This window comes from Setaria italica, chromosome III (genome assembly GCF_000263155.2).
Source record: "Setaria italica strain Yugu1 chromosome III, Setaria_italica_v2.0, whole genome shotgun sequence".
Lineage (NCBI taxonomy): Eukaryota > Viridiplantae > Streptophyta > Magnoliopsida > Poales > Poaceae > Setaria > Setaria italica.
In genome coordinates, this window is record NC_028452.1 from 42,009,893 (window position 1) to 42,035,348 (window position 25,456).

The 25,456-nt window shown below is 45.5% G+C and overlaps 2 protein-coding genes across 2 annotated transcripts; both read left to right on the forward strand.

Annotated features, from left to right (window-relative positions):
- The first annotated feature begins 543 nt into the window (after positions 1–543).
- LOC101781999 (probable ubiquitin-conjugating enzyme E2 23) lies at positions 544–4,085 on the forward strand. Its single transcript, XM_022825290.1, is given in 5 exon segments — positions 544–1,827; positions 1,830–2,009; positions 2,319–2,765; positions 3,401–3,473; positions 3,580–4,085. Coding segments are annotated over 5 exon segments (2,355 nt in total). The 3' UTR covers positions 3,951–4,085.
- Positions 4,086–16,624: 12,539 nt separating this feature from the next.
- LOC101782409 (probable ubiquitin-conjugating enzyme E2 23) lies at positions 16,625–20,422 on the forward strand. The gene is made up of 4 exons (XM_004963978.3): positions 16,625–18,005; positions 18,315–18,761; positions 19,397–19,469; positions 19,576–20,422. The coding sequence occupies exons 1-4, from the start codon at positions 16,644–16,646 to the stop codon at positions 20,280–20,282; spliced, it is 2,589 nt and encodes an 862-aa protein (XP_004964035.2). The 5' UTR covers positions 16,625–16,643; the 3' UTR covers positions 20,283–20,422.
- Positions 20,423–25,456: the final 5,034 nt, after the last annotated feature.

The following is a 25,456-nucleotide window of genomic DNA, read 5'->3' on the forward strand; positions in this document are numbered from 1 at the left end:
CTGCCATCTCCACGGACCATCCAGATGTCCACCAACCTCCCATGGCCAGTAGCGTTCACGCCGCCTCGGCGGCTCGAACTGCCTCCACCACCCGCTACTTTGCCGCCCGAACCTCCTTCTAGATCCACCGGGGATAGGTACGCCCTTTCTTCAAAACCCCGAACCCTGAAAGCTTGTGGGAAGCTCCCCGGAGCTAGAGAAGAAACAGAGAGCTGAAAAAAACAGGTACGTAATCTTTCCCCACCCGAGTCATCTTTAGAAATTTCGTTTTTTCTTTTGACGGATAGATCCGTGTTGGTTAATTAAGTGCGCATGCCGCACGTGGGCTCACAACACGACACAAGGCGCATGCTCCTCCATGTGATGCGTCGTGTACGACTCGAACTAGATCTCGTCTCCGAAAACATCTCGGCATGCTCGTGCAGACCGAGTAGAAAACACCCAAACCCTCTGCTAAAGATTACGATTATTAGCCTTTGCGTACGGAACATACAACCTCGAGGGAGAGAACCAGCTGATCCAATTCAATCAATCACGCCGACAATGCAGGACAAGGCTGGGCAGTTCATCTGCTGGCTAGACTTGGTCAGGCTCAACTCGCCGGCGGCAGGCTCCAACCGGGACCGCGGGCTGGTTCTCAAGGGCATGCCCGGGCCCAAGGTCGTCGTGCAGTGCCTCGATGGCACCGAGGTGACGGTGAATGCTCGCAACGTCCGTGTCGCGGACCGGAGCTACTTCTGCCCGGGCATGGTCGTCGCGTCGGCGTCAGACCGTGGCGGCCAGCTCGGGGTCGTCACGGGCGCCGCCGTGGAATTGGATCTGGTCCGGCTAGACGGTGAGGACGCGGCGGCGACGTTGGTCGCGAGGGGCGTGTCCCCAGCGGAGCTGCGCCGCGTCAGTGAGTTCTGCCTAGGCGACTACGTCGTGTCAGGACCGTGGCTGGGCCGGGTCTTCGAGGTGTCCCTCGACGTCGACGTGCTCTTCGACGACGGCACCGTCTGCAGGGTCACAACAGCGGACGGCAAGCTGTGGCCCGTCGGCGAGGGCTCTTCAAAACGCTACACCAACGTCTTCTATCCGGGGCAGCGCGTCGGCGGCCGCTCGTCCGTCTTCAAGGCCGCCCGGTGGCTCAAGGGCTACTGGAAGCCCAGCGATGGCGAGGGCACCGTGTCCAAGGTGGAAACCGCCAGCGTGCTCGTCTACTGGGTCGCGTCGTCGCAGCTGGGCGCCGAGAGGTCCGTCGTCCAGGCGTCGTCCACGCCGGCGCACCAGCAGAGCCCTCGCGATCTGACATTCTTCCGCGCTGGCGACGACGTCTTGGCAAGGTTCTGGGGCGTGGGCGACCGCTGCTTCTTCCGCGCTCCTTGCCGCCGCCGCGTACTCCCTGCCGGCGATGTCGGTGCCAACCGGAATCGGCTGCGGCGGCTGGGGGCGAAGCGGACGCCGCGACGAGAAAGCTGGAGCCACGCAGGGTTCGAGCGGCCGTTGTCCGTCGCCAGCACGCGCACGACGCTCGACGTGCTGTGGCAGGACGGGACGCGGCAGTGCCAGGCGCCGTCGGTGTCGCTCGTTCCCACGATGCCACAGAACACCCACCACTTGTTCCCGGGCCAGCGCGTCGTTAGCAGGACATCGTCGGACGGCGACGGCGACGTCGCGCGTTCTGGTGTCGTCAGAAGCCTCAACTTCACGGACCAGACCGTGCGCGTGTCGTGGCAAAAGGCGGCGGCTGAACACGCCGATGACGAGACACTGAGCAGCACGTACGATCTCGGCAGGGATTTCGACAGCAATGTCTTCTATGGAGATGTTGTCGTCGACGGCGTCCAACAGACTCCTCAATTGGGGTCGCCGGCGACATTTGTGGAAGCACGGAAGAGCCAGTGCTGACACGGTGCCGAAAGAAGGAGCCCACTAGAGCTCATGATCTTTCATGGGTCGGACACATAGTTGATTTTTGTGATGCACACCATGTCCAAGTCAAGTGGGGTGACGGCAACATGTCCAAGGTATGCAACACGTCCATAGAATTACTATAATATTAATGGACCATTTTAAAAATGCTTAAAAGGAAGTGGTTTTCTAGAAACAGCTTTTATTTTTGACGCCCAAGAAACTTTTTTTTCACCTAGATACCAAAATCCAAGTTAATTTTGGTACCTCTTGAAGGCTCCTTACCAATACAAATCACCTCACAATCACTGATTGAATCTTTTTTTTTGCAGCTATATATGTATACATTAATTACTTCATATATTAGGACCATTATTCAAAAACGACCTTATTAACTTCTACTTATTTGATGGTACCAATTTCAGGTGTCTTTCCATGAGATAACTGTCGTCAAAGAGCAAAGTTTTGGTGAGTTCCTTCAGGAAATAGGCGAGTGGGTGTCTGAAGATGGAGGCATGAGCAACGACGCTATTGATCACGAAGCACAAGTGACTGCCGCTGCCGTTGTAAGTATCCCTCCGCACACAAATTTCAATTCCCCAAGAGATCGGGTAAATGGTTGGACGGTGCCGGGAGCGTCAACCTCGGAGCTTACGGCCAGAGGGAACAACAATGTATCCGCACCCGTGTCCGGTGGTGATGGTGATGCCATGGAGACCTCCACTGCTGTGGCAGGCATCAATGGAGAAGGTGGTGGTGAGGGGAAGCAGGCAGAGGCAGATGCCACCCGCGATGACAAGTCATTTAGCTTCCCACAATTTGATATCGTGCAGAGCCCTTCAGATCACCATTACCTTGATAACATGGAGCATGTTCGTAATTTTCTTTTTTTTCCTAAGGCCCTGTTTGGATCTTTGGAATTGAATTCCATTCTAATAATCATTATCTAGATATAAATTAATTAAGCTAATATAATTGTCTGTGGAATATATTTGTATAATATTGTTGGCGATATGGGAGAAATAGTTATGTGTTGCACTTCTGCTATAGAGAAGCGAGTCCAAGAGCGTGCTATAAGAATTGAATTCCATTCTAATAATCATAATCTATGGAATCAATTTCCATCTCCCACCCCGTAAATTTAAGATAGGCTTATATCTAAACTTTGGAAAGTTGTGGAATACCACATTCAAGATAAATTAGCCTACTCCATTAAGTAAATTCCAATTCCTTCAAAATGAAGGAAGCTAAATGGGTCCTAAGGGTTTTTTAGCTTTATGAATATATTAACAGTAATACATATGATGTATAAACAGTAATACATTTTTTTTGGTAAAAATTAAGAAAACGATGGTTGCTGAAAACCCTATATAATATAATACAAGTTACTGATGGTTCAAATTAATTAAATGATTGCCCGTTTAGTTTTCATACATTGAATCTGCCACAGTGATGTGTCCTATATATATAGTGACTGCTAATTAAGTTGATGTGCTTTTGTAAACAGGGCACTGGTGGGGGGAAGAAGTGGATGAAGAGGGTGCAAAAGGAATGGAATATTCTTGAGAATAACTTGCCAGGTACACAGTGAGTTAATTTGCATATGGAGGGAATAAAAATTTTGAACTTTTGCAATCAAACACAAACTCTTTCGACATGTATCTAAAGGTTTGTCCGTGCATGCAGACACCATCTTCATGCGGGCGTACGAGGACCGCATGGACCTCCTGCGAGCGGTGATGGTCGGAGCTAGCGGGACGCCGTACCATGGCCGCATGGACCTCCTGCGCCGGCCGCCGGCGGGCTTCGAGGAGTTCGTCAGGGACCACTTCCACCGGCGAGGGCAGCACGTGCTCCGAGCGTGCGAGGCATACCTAGATGGCTGCCTCGTGGGCACGCTCGATGGCGAGGGGAGCGGGGCGCGGCGCCCGTGCTCGGCGGGGTTCAGGCTCGCCCTCGCCAACGTGGTGCCCCGGCTTGTTGAGGCGTTCACCGCGATCGACGCTGATGGATGCAAGGAGTTCGATCGGATACGGGTGCCAACAGTATGCACTTAATTTGTCTCTGCTACTCGCTAGTCCATTTGTATCCTACTTACATTTTAAGTTACAAAACGCGTGTTCACACATTTGAACTTTGACATCAATATTATATTTTTGTATACTGTTGGGAATGGTACAGCAGTTTTGCTACATACTCCCTTCGTCCCATACTTCATAAATAATATTTATTTTGACTTAACATTTGCGATATGTCTAGAGATAGATGTACCTAGAAAATCCAAATAAAAATAAATAGTAAACTTTGGGAGGTAGGGGTATAGTTTGCAGCTGCAATTCGTGATCAAAGGTAGTAGTGTGTTGATGGTAGTATTTCGTTATCCAAACACGGCACTCTATTGTGACGAACGAACACTGCTGGATGATCTCTATCAGTACTGCTTGTTTGGTACTAAATGCCACACCAATCGGTACTAAATGCACCATTTAGTACACCAACCAGTACTAACTGCATGCCACGTCTCGTTGTTGTCAATGGCAGTTTAGCACCGGTTGGTTTTACTAACCGGTACTAAATGTTATTCTTTTTTCCTTTTCGTTTTCCTTTTGTTTTATCGTTTTCCTTTTGTTTTATAATTTCTATTCATATCCGACGGAGCTTTTACTAATAATATTACGTTAATATATTAACCCATTCAAATCCAAGTCTCACAAATATCAGCCCATTCAAATCATTAACACTCCGAGAAGATTGTATATGCAATAAAATATATACATCAACACTTAAGGTCTAAGAGAGAACAAGTTCAAATTCATAAGCAAATAGTAGGGTACCGGTACATCCATGCATGTTACATATTTCTTACTTCCTTAGATATGGAACATAGTTAAGGTCTCCAATCATCCAGCCTAGACCTTCGTCAAAATAAGCTAGAGCACGGATGAGTGCACTCTCCTTCGCTTCGTATGGATGGTCACATACACTACCATAGATCTCAAACAATGGAGAGGTAAACTGATGTGGCCTGTATAAAGTGAGATGAGCTTGGAGCTTGAAATCTCTGGTGAGTATCGGATTTCCACCCATGTAAGTCTAATCCAACACATCCAAGACTTGAGCTAGAATCACGCGAAAGCTCGTTGCTGCATTGGTAATACCAACTAAAAGATGCTAATAATGTGATGAAAGTAAAATGATATAACATAACTAAAGATAAAAAAATGTTCCATACCATGTCATATTGATTTCTCCCTCCTCGAGCTGCTTTATTCAAATATATGATAAGTCTGGCACAAAGTACCCATGATCCTTAAGCTGTTGTAGGTAGGCCTCCACGATGGTCCTATCAAAAGTTACCCTATCTGGTGCTACTTGACCCCATACAACAATTGAAACTATTAGGATGGCCTGTCCTGGAGATATCGAGGTGAATTATGTTTCTCGAACAGGTACTTGAAAAAAGATATGTACTCTTTTAAAACGAGGTTCACCAACAACATCAGTTTGCACTAAAGATATCGAGGTGCTTGTTTGGAGGGGGTCCCTACCTTACCTTATATTGCTGGGGTAAGGTTACAGGTTGGTTGTTGTACAAAAGTACTAGTTGGATTCGATCAAAGAGTCTTACTCTAACTGCCACGTGTAGTTTTCTAATCCTCAACTAGTCCTTGTCTACCACATAGACCACGCCGTCCTGCACCATAGTTTCCATATCTAACACGTCTTGGTGTACAGTCCCATATGTAGGACTGTCCAAGCCTCCTGACAGTCTCATAGATATATGCTCGAAAACCGCCACCTCGACTGGTGACCGCGCCATCGCCACGACGGGTGACCGTGCTGTCGCCTCGGCCGACATCTCTATCACCACCACCACCTACTATCTTACCATCCCGAAGCTTCCTCTTAAACCATTGGAGACAGGTAAAACCCCTCCCTCCAAACCCCGAACTCTATTGGCATAGTTTAGCTTTCCCTAAAGATAAGCTTTGCCATATTTTTGTCAGAAAAGATAGAGATAATCCGAAAAAATTTGTACAGGCTTACTGGGCTGGTGCGCGAGAGGCAGGCCGCGGGCGTGTCAAGTCAAGTGCACCGCCTGGGCCATCTTGCTCCAGGTATGATTACAGAAGATGACCTCAATTTCTGACTTTCTTCTGATAATCTAGAAAAGTAAATAAGCTTATAATAATGTACACTTACCACTTGTTGACATTGCCAAATAACTGTATCTCTCAACATATTTTGCTGTTACAGTCTGTGTTATGTGAGATTGCAGAAATACAATCTGAAAAGTAGTCACTTGACACAATACTGGTGCCTGTTGGCCAAAGCCCTCTTTGAATTTTCATCTACTCACTGTTCTTTATTCTTCTAATGAACACTTATCTGGTGAAAAATATTTGTTCATAGTTGCTGCTATCCCTTATTCTATGTATATGCATTATTCTTTATTTGGTGCTGAGTTCAATTGAATGGCATTTATTATTTCAGATCAACTTTCACCTGGTAGGTGGTTGTAACGCCTGTAAATTTACTAACTCAAATCACCCGCTAAAAATTTGTTTAAAAATATTTCGACTGTTGAGCTCCCAAAAGTCTCGTCCTTCCCGGCGACCCCGCCGTCCTGGCACCTAACGTTGTCAGTCATCTTTTTCCATCCCTGCAAATTTCGCCGCATGCCCATCTCATCCGTCGCGCGTGCCCGACCAATTCCGAAATTTTTGCCCACTCTCCCCCTCTCTTCTTTTTTTCCCTTCCCCTTTTTCTCTTTCCTTTTCTTCTTTTCTTCCTTCTCTTTCTTTTTTTCTTCCTTCTTCCTCCTCCGATTTCTTCTCTCCTCCCTTCCCTTCTTGGCGCACCCTTCCTGGCACCAAATGTCTGGCGCTAGTGCCTGGCGCCGCTTGCCTGGCCACCTGCGCCTGCACCCAGCCCCGCGCGCCGTCGACCGCGTCGAGCCTCTCGCCGGCCATCGGTCGTCGCCCGCTACCGCACGCCACACCGGTCGTCACCCCTGTGCTCCTCGTCGATCAAGCCAGCCCCCACCACGCCATCCACGAGGAGTTCCGCTCCGGCATGCCACCGGCCGGAAACTCCGGACAGCATTAAGCTCGCCGGCCCTGCCGCCCCTGTGTGCTGTCGCCCCTCCCGCCGCCTATAAAAAGCGGGTCGAGCCCCTGCCGCCTCCCCACCACCACCGGCGTCGTCCCCTGCCTACCGCCAGCACCGCCCCGGCTCCCTGCGCACTGCCGCTCCGTGGCAATCCACCGCTGCCGCCCCACGGCACGCCCGGCGCCCCCCTCCTCCAACACCATCCGCCCAAGGTGAGGCCTCAAATGGAGTCCCCTCGGCCTCCTCTACCTCCTCCACTACTCGGCCACCGCCGGCGTGGCCCGGCCAACCGCCCTCTCCCCCTACCGGTTTTCCCCTCCTCTCCCATCTCCCTATCACGGTCCAAGGAAGAAGAAGGCCCCAATTTCAATCTAACCCCCTGGTTTCCCCTATTCACAAACCGGCCCTCCCACCTCTCTCAAAGAAGTATCGCGGATACGCCCTTCCATCTTTCAGAAATAATTGCAAATAGGTCCCTGGTTCATGCAGTTTAGTCCTAAACCTTGTTTTAAGCCCCTAACACTCCTTTAACTCGTCATTTCATGCACCAAACTTCGTCTAATTGATCCCAAATTTGACCACGGCCTCCTCCCATATACTTCCGCTGAAGCATATCCAAATTTTAATTCTCTTTTATTTATTGTGTGCTCGATTGTGTGTGCCGTAGATTGCGGAGTACCCGAGGAGGAGCACGAGGATGAGTTTGAACGCGAGCCTAAGCTCGAGGACCAGTACCGCGAGCAGGAAGTCCCGCAAGGCTTTGAGAACGGCAAGTCTAATCTCACCCTTTGATGCATATTTATCCTAGTTTTTCAAACACAATCTCTTGGCCTGTTTTATAAATTGCATATTGTCTTTCTGCGGAAACATGGTTGGATAGCTACTCCTTTATTGTTATGATTATTCCTTGCTTGTCCTATAATTATCTCTAAATATGACTAGCTCTGTTTGGACGATAATTACTGCTAGAATGCTTAGGGCCTTGTTACTCAATGCAATCATGACTACAATGCGTTTTGTTAAAGACTAAATGTGTGAGTGTTTTAAAAAGGGAAACCGGGTTTTCGGAAGTAAAGGAAAGAAATGCTTAGATGAGATGGATGGGTGTTTCAGGTGTGAAATGCCAATAAGTTGGGCTCGTACCTTGGTGGTTGAGCAAGGTTGGGAGATATCCATCTTTTCATGGTTAAGGACCGAGTTGATGTGTCATCTTGCCTAACCCAACCTTCGTGCAACCACTCGACCGTTGTATGCGGCAACGGCTTACCATAAATCCCACTAGCTAAACTTTTAGTCTTCAGGAGAGCTGGTGAGCAGCGGGAGTCCATGGAAAAGGAGTATGATCTTGGTTACTTAGGTCCCGGTTAAAGATCTCGTTGGGAGGTCATTAACCCCTTGGTTACTTCCATGTTGAATAGTCAAGCTTAGCTAAGGTGGGTAATGGCTTTGTTAGGATCCGCACCGGCACTAAGGTGATCGTGCTGCGGTACCCTACTTGAAAAAAAAGTGTACAACCTCTGCAGAGTTAAAACCTATTTGGGTAGCCGTGTTCACGGCATTGGACGAGTTACGGCTTGGTCACATAACTAGCACTTGGAGTTGGATAATTTTTATGGCGTGTGTTGGATTTTGGAAGTATCCGACAGTTGTGCGGTGAGCTATGGCGGATGGGCAGTCCGATAGCAATTAAATTTTGGATCTTTTATGTAGGATCAACCCCACTTCATGTTCCGGTTTCTAAAGGAAATGTTTTGCAAAAAAGCTTTGAAAATGAACCCTTGCACGTGTTCAAAATCTAGCTTTACTGCAAATAAACGTTAAACTCATCCTTGTTATATCATGTGCACACTCTTGCTTGTATCCCCCTCCGTGGATGGGGCCGGGTTCCCAATCGGTTGCCTTTTGCCAATAAAGAATCGGCCGATTAGGAGGTTGGGTTAATTGGGCCTGTATGGGCTTGGAAAGGAATAGAAGGATAAGGGGGAGATCAGCCCATGAAGCGTATAATAACCAACCTAGCACGAATCGTGCTTGTAAATATTCGTTTTCTATTTGAATTAGGGATAGAATTCTAGTCAGTTAAGGAGTCGTCTGTACGGGGCTATAAATAGCTACCTTTGTAAATCTGTAATCATCAACTACTCAATACAACCAACTACTTTTTCCTCGTACTTACTTTCAAGCAGGCGACTTCGCCAAATACTTTCTCTTTTCACGAGTTCGTACGGGTTGGCAGGGCTGCATCAACTTGATGTCCGGCCGATCTTGTAAGTTCCGTTTACCGAGTAAATTCTAAGCTTTAACTTCGGGTGTATCGCTGTTGTTTCGTTTAGATTTATTCACTAGTTATCGATATTTACTAGAATCATAGGGTTTACCTGTCTTTCTAGTTTTATCACCAGTTATCCAGCTAGGAATCGGTGGTTTCGGCTTTCTTTACGTTCTGCTATTAAATTCATCTATTTTATATATTGCCGATTAGATCTATTCCTAGTATTGTTATCATAGCATTGTGTCGATTACTCTAGTAGTTTTCTATCTACAAGGCTACAGTGATCGGCTGCCTTATAGCCGATTTCTTTATTACGGCAAATCGGCCGATTCGCTGATAAGCTCTCTCGAGATCGGAAACTTAGCCGATCGTGATTTCTGGACCTAACACGTATTCTTCCTTGCCAATCAACAGGTCAGATTGGCTGGCACGCCGCGCGAACCACACCAGGGCAATCACCCGAACAGGAGTTAAGCAGATTCTCCCGGGTCGTGTGTCAGACGCTGGGGATTCGGTTGACCGATTTCTAGCACCAACAGGTTTCTAAAGGAAATGTTTTGCAAAAAAGCTTTGAAAATGAACCCTTGCACGTGTTCAAAATCTAGCTTTACTGCAAATAAACGTTAAACTCATCCTTGTTATATCATGTGCACACTCTTGCTTGTATCCCCCTCCGTGGATGGGGTTGGACTTGTTGAGTACTTTCGTACTCACCCTTATTTTGTTGCTTCAGAGGAAGACCCGTACTACGTCGCCGAAGATTTCGAGTAGGAGGTCGCTTCCGCACGCAATGCTACCTGTGGTGTTGGCCTTTACAGGATGCTTCCGCTGACGCTTAGTTCCGATTGCAGTCCAAAGTCCGACTGGACTGCAACTTGGATCTGTATCGTTGTTGGTTTAGTTCTTCTTTGGGTGTGGCTTTCCCTCCCGCTCCTTTGTGAGTTGTACGGTTTTTGAACAATCTGTTGAATAAATATGTTATCAGCCTCCTGAGACTGATATTTGTATCACATTTAGTTTCTACTTACGTGGGGACGCTTCAGGTGGTATCAGAGCTGTCGTTGGCTGTAGGACGCAACCATTAGGATCGTAAAAGTCTTTTCGACCAAAATAAATGATTTACAAAATTTCTTGCTTCCCCTACTCATTTGCAAAACTGATTTACACCCCGATTCTTTCCAGATGGCCGAAGAAGGATGGGTCAACAGCCACCGCCTGGAGGAGCATGATTTTCTCAGGTTGCTGTTCGCCTGCATGGACCGCCTCGGGATTTATGAGCGCCCGGAGTACACCACCAGGGAGTATTAAGTGGTTAATGACATAGTTTTCCTATTGTGCTAGAGTAAATCAGCACACGCCTTTGTTTGACTTACTAATTTCATTTTTATGTCTTTGTTGTCCTATCTTGAACTCCAAGGACCGTCGGGCTTGGACTTTGGTCAATCAGTCAGAGTACTACAGAGACTCAGCCACTCAGGTACAATTAGCATGAAAAAGCATTTGGATCCGGTCACTCTAGTAAGGACTAAGGAATCCTCAATACAGCTAGTTTACTTCTCTGTGTTTGTTGAGTTGGTTTTTCATCCTAACCAATGATCTGATAAAATAAAATAGTTCAGCAGATTGCGCAAGATTGAGTCCCCACTCCCCAACATGATATCCCATCATTTATCTTTTTATGGTTACCTTTCTGAAATAGAGATCAAGGTCACTCCAGAATAATCATCTACTTCTGAAAAGTCTGAAGGTAGGTGTCCAACATATTTCTACTACTCTAGAGTTTCAGTGAAACAGCAGAACTCTTGGGCATGATCTTTTTGTCTTTGTTGTTACCATGGAAACCGAGTTCTACATTGATTGAATCTTGCAATGCTTGATTCATCTCTGCTGCACTCAGTCAGGTCTGATACTTTGCTAGATTTGTGTCCTTAGACTCTGAAGCAAAATCTTGTTATAGGCTTTCTGTAGCAAAATTGATTCCTGTTTTGCAGTGTGTACTTAGACTCTTAGATCGCTGTTAGTTGAAACTGACGAATCATACTGGCACCTAGGTGGTATCTTATCTCACAAGTAGTGTTTGCCTTGGCTTGGTGCAGCGTTGTTCCTTGAGTCAGTGTCCATGCAGATGATACAAGAGGTTGCACCAGCCACTCCGCTGTCCCAGTCAGGAATTCCAATGGAATGCCTGGTCCTGGTCCTGGACTTTCTAAGGGTTAAATGTTAACAACACCATGTCCAAATACTAACACTGCTTTTGTGCCTTTATCCTTGCCATGGAAACAGGGTTTGCTTGAGCTTGACTTTGCACAATTAGCCATGGTACAACAAATAGTGTTAGGTAATTAGCACCTAAAAAACATTCAGGTTCAGTCTGATTACTCTGTACGTACGTGACATTGGTGGTCGTACCTGGTAGTGCATATTGTGCAAGCTCAAGTACTGTACACAATTCAGCAAACCAGCATAACTTGTTTGGCCATCAATTTAATTTGTCTCTTTGGTCTTAACATAAAAACAGAATTCTCTGCGGCGGTTCAGTGTCACCGTGCACGGCACCAGGCACTAGTGCCACCAGAACAGCTTGCAACGTACACCGTTGTCCTCAAATTTGTTCAGGGGTGTCACATGTGTCCTTACCCTTTTAAATTTGCAGATTATGTCGCTCAAGTTCCAAACATCAGTAATTAGCATATGCTTGCCTTTACCATGCCATTAAGTTGCTACACTCGCTTTCCTTTAGTCACTTGGTCTATTTTGCAAATTTATGCCTCTTTTGATTGTGTTGTCATCAGTCATAAAAAAGGGGATATTACTGAAAGTAGTTCCATTAGGCTATTGTCTTGTGATTTTGGTAGTTGAGTGGTTATGTAATCACTGGGACATATGTTTGTCAAGTATATGTTTTGGAAGGGTTTCCTAGGTCTCAAGATGAAATACAAGTGAAGCAAGCAACCATGGCATGAAGAATGGAGCAAAATAAGCAAAGATGTACAATGGAGTGTTCGGTCGGTCACTGGACTGAAAAATAGTACGTGGGAGTGAAATATACTAAAAATTAATTATATATAGTAATTATATAAATACTAGTTTGATGTGTATAATATACTAAAATTTATATAGGCCTCCGCTATTTGGTACCCAGGGTACAGAAGTTATTCTGTACCTGAGAACCACCTCCGCGCCCGTCCGAGCGCTCCTTCAGTACCGGATCTTTTTTTTCTTGGTCTACAAACTATTTCGAGAAAAAACACGTATTGGAAAAGGACGCACTAAATGACAAGCCTTCTGATTATTTGGAAATTCTATAAAATAGAATTGTAAAAATTACAAAATTTGCTCCATAGAACATGCATTGCTTTTTGTTTGCAGACACTACATAACAGAATTTAAAAAAAAAATTGCAAAATTTGCTCCATAGAAAATTCATTGGTTAAAAAAGTATTTAAAATTGTATAATTGTTGGTTCAAGAATTCAGTTTGTATGATCAAACGGACCAATATTTAGATTGAACCATCGAAATTGTCATGTTTCCTTAATCAAAATGTTTGTTCATCATATCAAAGGGTCTTTAAGGTCCAACTTATCTTTTTTATTAATTGAAATGTGAGCTAGTACAGTAAATATTCAACGACTGAGTGATCTTTACATTCGTGATAAATCTAGCCATACAAATTGGCGACCAGGTGTCTCAATTTCATGAGACGGAATTTCGCAATAGACTGAGCAGTCAGGTGCCCCAAGAATACTAATTGGTTAATGAATCTTTGTTCTCTGTCCTCTCTATGACCAATGTCATCTGCCTCATAGTCACATTGCTTGTAACCTACTTGCACACAAACAGACTGAAAAACAACATATTGAAACATGTGGGCATCTAAACAATAGTACAATTTTGCTGGTGTCTTAATCAGAAGCAAACCATAGTGAGCTTGTCACAATCTCTGTTAGTGTATTCGTTCCTGAAGTTTGCTTGTGACCTCATTGTACTCACTGCCGCCCAAGCCTGCAATAGAACACGATAGCAAAAGGTTGCAGCAAGCAAAGTGGCATGCATAAGCGAATACTGACATTTCAGAATACATAAGTACGCATATGGACAGTAATTTTCATCAGATCTGGGATTTATGAGCAACTGACATGTCACACAAGCAATTGTACTAAGCATGCCATAAAGTGTAGGAATCAGAAACCTAAAATCTGAAATATCAGCAGCTACATATAAAGATAAGGGTAGATATATTGATACCGCATATTATGCCCACTGTTTAATAGGTGCAATCTTAGAAGAGATACTAAAGCCAAATGGGAGCATACTGACAAATGAAGCAAATGAAACTTCCACCTTCAGGCCAATAGGCCATGGCATACCAAGTGAAAATTCTATATAGTGGGGGAGAAAACCAACAGATAGTTGCAAGCATTCTAATTATAGATTTAACTGCACAGCACCAACTACAAAAGAATATGCCTTTTTTAAAAAAAAAAGAAACGTCACCTAATGAGTGCTCTTTGCGAAAAAAATAAGAAAACAAAACTAAATTCTTCATGACAGATAACAGAGAAAACAATCACATCTTCTATCTTCTGGAAACATCACACTTCTATCACCATGGAAAGAAACAATATCATTTAAATTAACGATAGATATCACTCAGTTCTTCATCTGAAACAATTATCAGCTGGTCCAGGGGCTGAAAGATTTGATTGGATCGATATGAGATAACCCTGGAAAGCATATAGTCACTACTTGTAACTTGATTTAATTCGCACCAGCAGCTATACCTATTGGCTATTGCACATAATCACACTGAGGGACATGTGAGATGGTAAGGTAAAAAAAACCTTTATTCTAGATGTACTGCTGGACTGTATCCCCTTTTGCCTTGATTTTTCAATGTTATATCTGGGATAATTTGTATTGCAAACATGAACCTGTCAGCACGACTGCATCACAAGGAAAAGGGGATTAGCATGCATGCAAGAATCTATAGAAAAACAACAGAGAGGCAATATGGTTACAAAACAACAATTACCATGCAGATTGATTATCGGAGGAAATAAGATCCACCTCTCCAGTGGTGTTAGATCTACACAAAGGAGCATAAATTAAAATTGGAAATAGGATTAATTGAACAAAAATCACAGGCAAGATCAATTTCATCAGAAGAATTCCTGATCTCATGCAGTCTCAGCAGCATGCCATCATGGATGCCTTCCAGCATAATTGACCAGATACGGCCGCGCATGCCCCAACAACATTCGTGTGACACAAATCCAAAATCAATTTCACCAACATCAAACACAGTTGCTCACCTGATTGCCGAGAGTGTCGCTGTTGCCACATATGCTTGCGTCTGCACGGATGAGGCACAACAACCTGGGTACTCGCAGAAGCTGATGACCACGAGTGAAGAACAAGTACATGAGCGTGCTGTTAATGGCATGAATCCCAGCGGAGAGAAGGCATCTAGCAGTAGCACGTATGCCTGAACTCCATAGGAAACAAATCCAAAAAAATCCGCATGCACATAAGCACAAAAGTTTTGAATCTTTGAACTAGATTTTGGATGGGGGCACACAGATTGCACCAACCTGGAGCTCCCTTCGTGATGGAGGGCATCTCTGGAGCCACTGAGCACTCGCCGCCCACGAGTCATGAGGAGGAAGCTGCCGCGGCCGGGTCGTCGCACGCAGGGGATTGGTGCCGCGCCGGATCATCGCCACTCCACCGGCGAAGAAACTAGGAGCGTCAACCACACATCATGGGGATAGCAAGATAACGCGGATGAGATTTTCTACGCAGAAAAATCAAAAATTTTGGGAGACCATCCGCATCACCGCAATGCATACCTGCCCTCACGGATCTAGAAGGGGAGCGCACAGCCGCACCGCCGCTCGCCTGGAGGACGGAGCCCCCGCCTTGATTTGGTTGTCAGGTCAGCAAATCCGGTTCGCCCTCACCCACGACGAGGATCCGGCCGTGAGGTGGCCCTGTTGTCCGCCGTAAGGGGAAGGAGACCGCAGCCGTCATCACGTGGAGGGGGATGGCGCCAACGACCATCACCGACCGACCAGCCCCCGTAGCTTGTGGCACCGTCCATTAGGCCCACCCTTGGATCTGGGTGACAGGAAGGGGATAAGGAAGCAGCCGCCGCAACACTACCGTCGGAGTGCCAGGGAGGGGCGGAGGCGGTGCTGCGGAGGGCCTAGCGGCGGCGGCGGAGTGGAGCAGAGCACGAGAGGGACGGGGAGAGATGCGGTCGCGGTCTCACAGAACTGTAAATTCAGTTTGTAGGCCACGATCTCCGGCTCTCCGCCGTAGAAAAAAAATAGCAAAAAAACCAGTGCGGGCGGCGGACCGGAGGGGCTCGGGTTAGGTTCAGCTCCATGGAGCGACCCAGGTACGGAATAGCTTATTCTGTACCTAGGGTATTATTTAGTATATATATATATAGATCTATATATATAGATCTATATATATAGATATATATATATTACTGTCATGAAATATATATACGACTTGCATACAATATTAATATGACTCGAATAAAATATTAATATGGAAAAGAATATTTTTTTAAAAAATCTTAAGTACTAAAGGGGGAAACCGTGACCAAGGGGGTAGAACTTCCCTTTGTCTCGAAAATTTAGTCCCGGTTGTATTTTCGGGATTTAAGACCCTTTCCAACCGAAACTAAAGCCGCGTTTTCCACCAGTGCCCTGCCATCTCCACGGACCATCCAGATGTCCACCAACCTCCCATGGCCAGTAGCGTTCACGCCGCCTCGGCGGCTTGAACTGCCTCCACCACCCGCTACTTTGCCGCCCGAACCTCCTTCTAGATCCACCGGGGATAGGTACGCCCTTTCTTCAAAACCCCGAACCCTGAAAGCTTGTGGGAAGCTCCCCGGAGCTAGAGAAGAAACAGAGAGCTGAAAAAAACAGGTACGTAATCTTTCCCCACCCGAGTCATCTTTAGAAATTTCGTTTTTTCTTTTGACGGATAGATCCGTGTTGGTTAATTAAGTGCGCATGCCGCACGTGGGCTCACAACACGACACAAGGCGCATGCTCCTCCATGTGATGCGTCGTGTACGACTCGAACTAGATCTCGTCTCCGAAAACATCTCGGCATGCTCGTGCAGACCGAGTAGAAAACACCCAAACCCTCTGCTAAAGATTACGATTATTAGCCTTTGCGTACGGAACATACAACCTCGAGGGAGAGAACCAGCTGATCCAATTCAATCAATCACGCCGACAATGCAGGACAAGGCTGGGCAGTTCATCTGCTGGCTAGACTTGGTCAGGCTCAACTCGCCGGCGGCAGGCTCCAACCGGGACCGCGGGCTGGTTCTCAAGGGCATGCCCGGGCCCAAGGTCGTCGTGCAGTGCCTCGATGGCACCGAGGTGACGGTGAATGCTCGCAACGTCCGTGTCGCGGACCGGAGCTACTTCTGCCCGGGCATGGTCGTCGCGTCGGCGTCAGACCGTGGCGGCCAGCTCGGGGTCGTCACGGGCGCCGCCGTGGAACTGGATCTGGTCCGGCTAGACGGTGAGGACGCGGCGGCGGCGTTGGTCGCGAGGAGCGTGTCCCCAGCGGAGCTGCGCCGCGTCAGTGAGTTCTGCCTAGGCGACTACGTCGTGTTAGGACCGTGGCTGGGCCGGGTCTTCGAGGTGTCCCTAGACGTCGACGTGCTCTTGGACGACGGCACCGTCTGCAGGGTCACAACAGCGGACGCCAAGCTGTGCCCCGTCGGCGAGGGCTCTTCAAAACGCTACACCAACGTCTTCTATCCGGGGCAGCGCGTCGGCGGCCGCTCGTCCGTCTTCAAGGCCGCCCGGTGGCTCAAGGGCTACTGGAAGCCCAGCGATGGCGAGGGCACCGTGTCCAAGGTGGAAACCGCCAGCGTGCTCGTCTACTGGGTCGCGTCGTCGCAGCTGGGCGCCGAGAGGTCCGTCGTCCAGGCGTCGTCCACGCCGGCGCACCAGCAGAGCCCTCGCGATCTGACATTCTTCCGCGCTGGCGACGACGTCTTGGCAAGGTTCTGGGGCGTGGGCGACCGCTGCTTCTTCCGCGCTCCTTGCCGCCGCCGCGTACTCCCTGCCGGCGATGTCGGTGCCAACCGGAATCGGCTGCGGCGGCTGGGGGCGAAGCGGACGCCGCGACGAGAAAGCTGGAGCCACGCAGGGTTCGAGCGGCCGTTGTCCGTCGCCAGCACGCGCACGACGCTCGACGTGCTGTGGCAGGACGGGACGCGGCAGTGCCAGGCGCCGTCGGTGTCGCTCGTTCCCACGATGCCACAGAACACCCACCACTTGTTCCCGGGCCAGCGCGTCGTTAGCAGGACATCGTCGGACGACGGCGACGTCGCGCGTTCTGGTGTCGTCAGAAGCCTCAACTTCACGGACCAGACCGTGCGCGTGTCGTGGCAAAAGGCGGCGGCTGAACACGCCGATGACGAGACACTGAGCAGCACGTACGATCTCGGCAGGGATTTCGACAGCAATGTCTTCTATGGAGATGTTGTCGTCCGCAGGCGTCCAACAGACTCCTCAATTGGGGTCGCCGGCGACATTTGTGGAAGCACGGAAGAGCCAGTGCTGACACGGTGCCGAAAGAAGGAGCCCACTAGAGCTCATGATCTTTCATGGGTCGGACACATAGTTGATTTTTGTGATGCACACCATGTCCAAGTCAAGTGGGGTGACGGCAACATGTCCAAGGTATGCAACACGTCCATAGAATTACTATAATATTAATGGACCGTTTTAAAAATGCTTAAAAGGAAGTGGTTTTCTAGAAACAGCTTTTATTTTTGACGCCCAAGGAACTTTTTTTTCACCTAGATACCAAAATCCAAGTTAATTTTGGTACCTCTTGAAGGCTCCTTACCAATACAAATCACCTCACAATCACTGATTGAATCTTTTTTTTTGCAGCTATATATGTATACATTAATTACTTCATATATTAGGACCATTATTCAAAAACGACCTTATTAACTTCTACTTATTTGATGGTACCGATTTCAGGTGTCTTTCCATGAGATAACTGTCGTCAAAGAGCAAAGTTTTGGTGAGTTCCTTCAGGAAATAGGCGAGTGGGTGTCTGAAGATGGAGGCATGAGCAACGACGCTATTGATCACGAAGCACAAGTGACTGCCGCTGCCGTTGTAAGTATCCCTCCGCACACAAATTTCAATTCCCCAAGAGATCGGGTAAATGGTTGGACGGTGCCGGGAGCGTCAACCTCGGAGCTTACGGCCAGAGGGAACAACAATGTATCCGCACCCGTGTCCGGTGGTGATGGTGATGCCAAGGAGACCTCCACTGCTGTGGCAGGCATCAATGGAGGAGGTGGTGGTGAGGGGAAGCAGGCAGAGGCAGATGCCACCGGCGATGACAAGTCATTTAGCTTCCCACAATTTGATATCGTGCAGAGCCCTTCAGATCACCATTACCTTGATAACATGGAGCAGGTTCGTAATTTTCTTTTTTTTCCTAAGGCCCTGTTTGGATCTTTGGAATTGAATTCCATTCTAATAATCATTATTTAGACATAAATTAATTAAGCTAATATAATTGTCTGTGGAATATATTTGTATAATATTGTTGGCGATATGGGAGAAATAGTTATGTGTTGCACTTCTGCTATAGAGAAGTGAGTCCAAGAGCGTGCTATAAGAATTGAATTCCATTCTAATAATCATAATCTATGGAATCAATTTCCATCTCCCACCCCGTAAATTTAAGATAGGCTTATATCTAAACTTTGGAAAGTTGTGGAATACCACATTCAAGATAAATTAGCCTACTCCATTAAGTAAATTCCAATTCCTTCAAAATGAAGGAAGCTAAATGGGTCCTAAGGGTTTTTTAGCTTTATGAATATATTAACAGTAATACATATGATGTATAAACAGTAATACATTTTTTTTGGTAAAAATTAAGAAAACGATGGTTGCTGAAAACCCTATATAATATAATACAAGTTACTGATGGTTCAAATTAATTAAATGATTGCCCGTTTAGTTTTCATACATTGAATCTGCCACAGTGATGTGTCCTATATATATAGTGACTGCTAATTAAGTTGATGTGCTTTTGTAAACAGGGCACTGGTGGGGGGAAGAAGTGGATGAAGAGGGTGCAAAAGGAATGGAATATTCTTGAGAATAACTTGCCAGGTACACAGTGAGTTAATTTGCATATGGAGGGAATAAAAATTTTGAACTTTTGCAATCAAACACAAACTCTTTCGACATGTATCTAAAGGTTTGTCCGTGCATGCAGACACCATCTTCATGCGGGCGTACGAGGACCGCATGGACCTCCTGCGAGCGGTGATGGTCGGAGCTAGCGGGACGCCGTACCATGACGGCCTCTTCTTTTTCGATCTGCAGCTACCGCCGTCGTACCCTGCCGCGCCACCGCTGGTGTGCTACCGATCGTTCGGCCTACGTGTGAACCCCAACCTCTACCCCTCCGGCACGGTGTGCCTGAGCCTGCTCAACACCTTCGGTGGCCACGGAGCCGAGCTGTGGTCCCCGGAGGCTTCGACCGTCCTCCAGGTCGTCGTCTCCATCCAGGGCCTCGTGCTCAACGCCCAACCATACTACAACGAGGCGGGCTACGCCGACCTGGTAGGAACGCCGCAGGGTCGCCGGAACGAGCTCCCGTACAGCGAGAACACCTACCTGCTCACCCTGCAGACCATGCTCCACCTCCTGCGCCGGCCGCCGGCGGGCTTCGAGGAGTTCGTCAGGGACCACTTCCACCGGCGAGGGCAGCACGTGCTCCGAGCGTGCGAGGCATACCTAGATGGCTGCCTCGTGGGCACGCTCGATGGCGAGGGGAGCGGGGCGCGGCGCCCGTGCTCGGCGGGGTTCAGGCTCGCCCTCGCCAACGTGGTGCCCCGGCTTGTTGAGGCGTTCACCGCGATCGACGCTGATGGATGCAAGGAGTTCGATCGGATACGGGTGCCAACAGTATGCACTTAATTTGTCTCTGCTACTCGCTAGTCCATTTGTATCCTACTTACATTTTAAGTTACAAAACGCGTGTTCACACATTTGAACTTTGACATCAATATTATATTTTTGTATACTGTTGGGAATGGTACAACAGTTTTGCTACATACTTCCTTCGTCCCATACTTCATAAATAATATTTATGTTGACTTAACTTTTGCGATATGTCTAGAGATAGATGTACCTAGAAAATCCAAATAAAAATAAATAGTAAACTTTGGGAGGTAGGGGTATAGTTTGCAGCTGCAATTCGTGATCAAAGGTAGTAGTGTGTTGATGGTAGTATTTCGTTATCCAAACACGGTACTCTATTGTGGCGAACGAACACTGCTGGATGATCTCTATCAGTACTGCTTGTTTGGTACTAACTGCCACACCAATCGGTACTAAATGCACCATTTAGTACACCAACCAGTACTAACTGCATGCCACGTCTCGTTGTTGTCGATGGCAGTTTAGCACCGGTTGGTTTTACTAACCGGTACTAAATGTTATTCTTTTTTCCTTTTCGTTTTCCTTTTGTTTTATCGTTTTCCTTTTGTTTTATAATTTCTATTCATATCCGACGGAGCTTTTACTAATAATATTACGTTAATATATTAACCCATTCAAATCCAAGTCTCACAAATATCAGCCCATTCAAATCATTAACACTCCGAGAAGATTGTATATGCAATAAAATATATACATCAACACTTAAGGTCTAAGAGAGAACAAGTTCAAATTCATAAGCAAATAGTAGGGTACCGGTACATCCATGCATGTTACATATTTCTTACTTCGCTTCGCTTCCTTAGATATGGAACATAGTTAAGGTCTCCAATCGTCCAGCCTAGACCTTCGTCAAAATAAGCTAGAGCACGGATGAGTGCACTCTCCTTCGCTTTGCATGGATGGTCACATACACTACCATAGATCTCAAACAATGGAGAGGTAAACTGATGTGGCCTGTATAAAGTGAGATGAGCTTGGAGCTTGAAATCTCTGGTGAGTATCGGATTTCCACCCATGTAAGTCTAATCCAACACATCCAAGACTTGAGCTAGAATCACGCGAAAGCTCGTTGCTGCATTGGCAATACAAACTAAAAGATGCTAATAATGTGATGAAAGTAAAATGATATAACATAACTAAAGATAAAAAAATATTCCATACCATGTCATATTAATTTCTCCCTCCTCGAGCTGCTTTATTCAAAAATATGATAAGTCTGGCACAAAGTACCCATGATCCTTAAGTTGTTGTAGGTAGGCCTCCACGACGGTCCTATCAAAAGTTACCCTATTTGGTGCTACTTGACCCCATACAACAATTGAAACTATTAGGATGGCCTGTCCTGGAGATATCGAGGTGAATTATGTTTCTCGAACAGGTACTTGAAAAAAGATATGTACTCTTTTAAAACGAGGTTCACCAACAACATCAGTTTGCACTAAAGGAGAAGTACCACCTATACCTTCGACAACATCTTTGAGCCATCTAATAGGGTCGATAAGCTACATTGTATGTAAGTAAATTTAGAAATTATTCACGTGTAGTAAAAATATCAATTATATGAAGGAAAGAATATTACTATGTTGGGAACTGCTCCTTTGGTTCGATCGCTGGTAGGCAAGTCAATGATGCGATTGGGAAAGTGAATTCCAAGAGGACGAGATAATGGTGGCTCCTCGAAAATGTAGTGTCCGCCCTTACCACCTCCACGCCCACGACGACCATAGTGAAAAGAACTTCCGCTTGCCATAGTTAGCCCAAACTATCTAAATAAAATTGTAATAAGATACATTATTCCACAAACATCAACTTCAATAGTAAGTATATCGTAAAACATCATTTATAATGCAAGATATTTACAATTGTTGGTTTAGACCTTATCTACATTATGATAACTAATCAAAACACATTTATTATCATATTGCAATTGCATGGAATAAAGAGAAAAAGGTAACAATTTCCTAAATGAATTTACAGGAAAAAAATGAAAAAAATAGAAAAAAACAACCGGGGTGCTCGGGGAGGAGGCTGCGTCGGCGGCAGAGAGGAGGTGGTTCGGCGACACATCGGGAGGACGGAGGCGATGGGGAGGATGCAGCGTCAGCAGCAAGGAGGAGGTGGCCCGGCGGCGTGTCAGGAGGATGGAGGTGGCGGGGAGGAGGCGGCATCACTAATCTCAGTGTTTGCACAACACTAATGGTTTTGATTCTTGACTCCGTGAAGTCCTACAATCTGAAATCAGTGTTTGCACATCACTAATCTCAATGAGTGTGCCCGTTTGCGTTCGGATCTCACTAGCTATTTAGAATGTTCCTTTTCACCTCGGATTTCTCGATTGAAATCACATTGTTCATGCGAATTCCAAGTCTATGGAGAGCCACCTCCGCTCCTCCGGTAACAGAGAATAGCGTAAGCACATTCATGCCATGTGTAGACACTATTCTCACTATTCATGCCATGTGTATCCATTGCCGGTCTATCTTCATCGTATTACGTGAAAAATGAACATAGGGCTTCGTATTAGATAAAGAACTTGATCCATGTGTTTATAATATTTAGTCCTTGCAATAAACATGAGATAAATAAATTATTGGTCAAGAATCCTGAAATCAACACTTTTTGCCTAACATTGCATACCGTTAGCACACTATAAATGCTGCAATAAACTATACATTTTCCTCAATCTAATAAATCAACAAGTACTCCATTTGTAACATAAAACTCATTCTAAAAACCACTCCATTCTCCTCATTCTAAAATACTCTCCTTATTCTAAAAAAATCAATAAATACTTAATTTGTAACATAAAACTCATTCTAAAATGGAAAGAATCCATTTTACTCCTATCATTTTACACCCCTCACCTATTTATTTTGTCCACTTAACCCCCTAAGCAAAATTTAGGCTCACTTTACTCCCCCCAAACTACTTCATTTGGTCCAATCTACCCCCTAATTAGATTTCTCTTTTTTGTTTCTTCATGTACAAACTCTCCTTGTTCTAGCTAATGTACTCTCCATTCTAGCTACAAAACATAAAATATAGAATACTAAGTATGAGAGGAGGGATTTGCTAACCTTTTCCTCCCCTAGTTCGAGTGAAGAAGAAGCCCGAGCTCACGGTCAAATGGCTAAGCTCGGGCTTGGGAAGGAAGAAGCAGCTCAATTTATAGGATTACCTCTAGCGCCAGGTGATGGGTCGAGCTGGTACTAAATGGTTTCATGTTAGTACCGGTTGAAGATATCAGCCGGTACTAAATGGTACATCTAGCCGTTGGCCACGCGGTCCACGTGCTGCCATTTAGTACTGGTTGAGACTCCAAACTGGTATTGTAGGGGTTCTGGTGGCACTGTACATGATGACCGATACTAATGCGTTGGACGAATGATCAGTTTTTCAGCAGTGGAATGTGCAAACACCAGCTAGCAGTACTGAAGTTGGATGGAAGGTTGGCTTTGTCCGAACAAATCAGTCCTTTCTGAGGCGAGGGCCCTAGCACGCGTCATTTTGCAGTCGCTCTGATAGAGTGCCAGGTTTTGGCGTTCAGCCGAAGTAGCTTTGGTGGGGTTCATATTGCTCCGTCGGTACAAGAACTAGCGCCCAGACAACCCAGAATTGTGGAGTGCCCAGACATCCAAGATCCAACCCAGACAGAAACATAAGCTAGGATTGGAAGGTAAATCAACCTCAATGCCCCACGCATAGCATGAGCATCATCGGCCTGGCACTTCTCAGCCTACTACGTACAACTCTAGCCTATGTGCATGTGGATAGACCCAGGTTAAGAGATAGACCTTGGTGGGCTAGCTTATCATTTTTGTTCCTTTTTTTTAAAAAAGAGGGAGGATTTTAAATGACTATATTTTTTTTAAAAAAAAGATGAACTGAAATAATTATATCTTTTGTGTGGATGGTGGTTTGAAAATGGGCCACAGTAGGCCCAAACTCGAGTCAAGGGCATATAACTGTCAATACACGTATTTTCGCAGTTAACTATACTAATGTACGCACCAAGTGTGTGTATATATGTATGTACATATATATATCTGTGTGTGTATATATAGAGTATATATACTCTGTGGCTGGCTATACAATAAATTATTTTGTGTCCACCTATTTAAAATAAGTTTGAATCAATCATTAATTCTATACTAGTTGTTTTAGTTTCTAAAATAATTATTCTAATGCATCACTATCATCAACAAACTATTCAATTAAATAATTTTAATGTGCAAAAAAAATCAATTGATATATGTGGTTAACATTGTTTATATTCTTCACCTCAACTAATTTAAACACACAAATTTATATATATTTTCCACAAGTTTTGTTAAAGAAAAAAATAAAAACTTTACATATTTTGAACATGCAAAAATATATTAAATTAGCAAGTATATTTAAAATAAGTTTGAATTAGTCATTAATTCTATACTAGTTGTTTAAGTTTCTAAAATAATTATTTTAATGCATCTCTATCATCAGAAAACTGTTCAAATAAATAATATCAACGCGCAAAAAAATCAATTGATGTATGTGGTTAACAATGTTTATATTGATTGAATAAAACTTCACCTCAATTAATTTAAACACACATGAAATTATAGATATGTTAAATTAAAAATTGTATCAAGTGGTACAATTAATAAAAAACATGAAATCATAGAACATTACAATATAATTCACCATAGAGCATTACAATATAATTCAAAAGTGCTTACAATGTAATGTTTAGTGCATTACATAAAGGTGAACCATATTTAGTGCATGACAATATAATGTTAAAAAGCTTCTTCTTATTGAAGGTGAACCATATTTAGTGCATTACAATGTAATTTTAAAAACTGCTTCTAGTTGAAGGATCGGAAAGGCGACCAGATGGGGGTGAATGGGAGCCGATTCAAATTTTTCCCAAGAACTTTGGCTAAAAACTCACAAGCCTCTCTTCTAGCAAAATCAAGTCCAACTAGCTATGCACAAGCTAATGGACCTAGGAATGATGTTGGGAACCCAATTTGAGAATAGCGGAAGCAAGAAAGACTCCAAACAAGCTCCGGAAGACAAATTTAGAAAACCAACACCTCTGTGCGAAAAAATCCGGAGGAATCTTCGGAAAATTCCGGACATGCGGAAATTTCTGGAGGTCCGAAGAT

Excerpts from the sequence above, each read along its gene's own strand:
- LOC101782409 (XM_004963978.3), top strand. The coding sequence starts at position 16,644 with ATGCCCGGGCCCAAGGTCGTCGTGCAGTGCCTCGATGGCACCGAGGTG. Across the intron at positions 18,006-18,314 it reads GTGACGGCAACATGTCCAAG|GTGTCTTTCCATGAGATAAC; the intron begins GTATGCAACACG and ends TACCGATTTCAG. Across the intron at positions 18,762-19,396 it reads ACCTTGATAACATGGAGCAG|GGCACTGGTGGGGGGAAGAA; the intron begins GTTCGTAATTTT and ends TTTTGTAAACAG.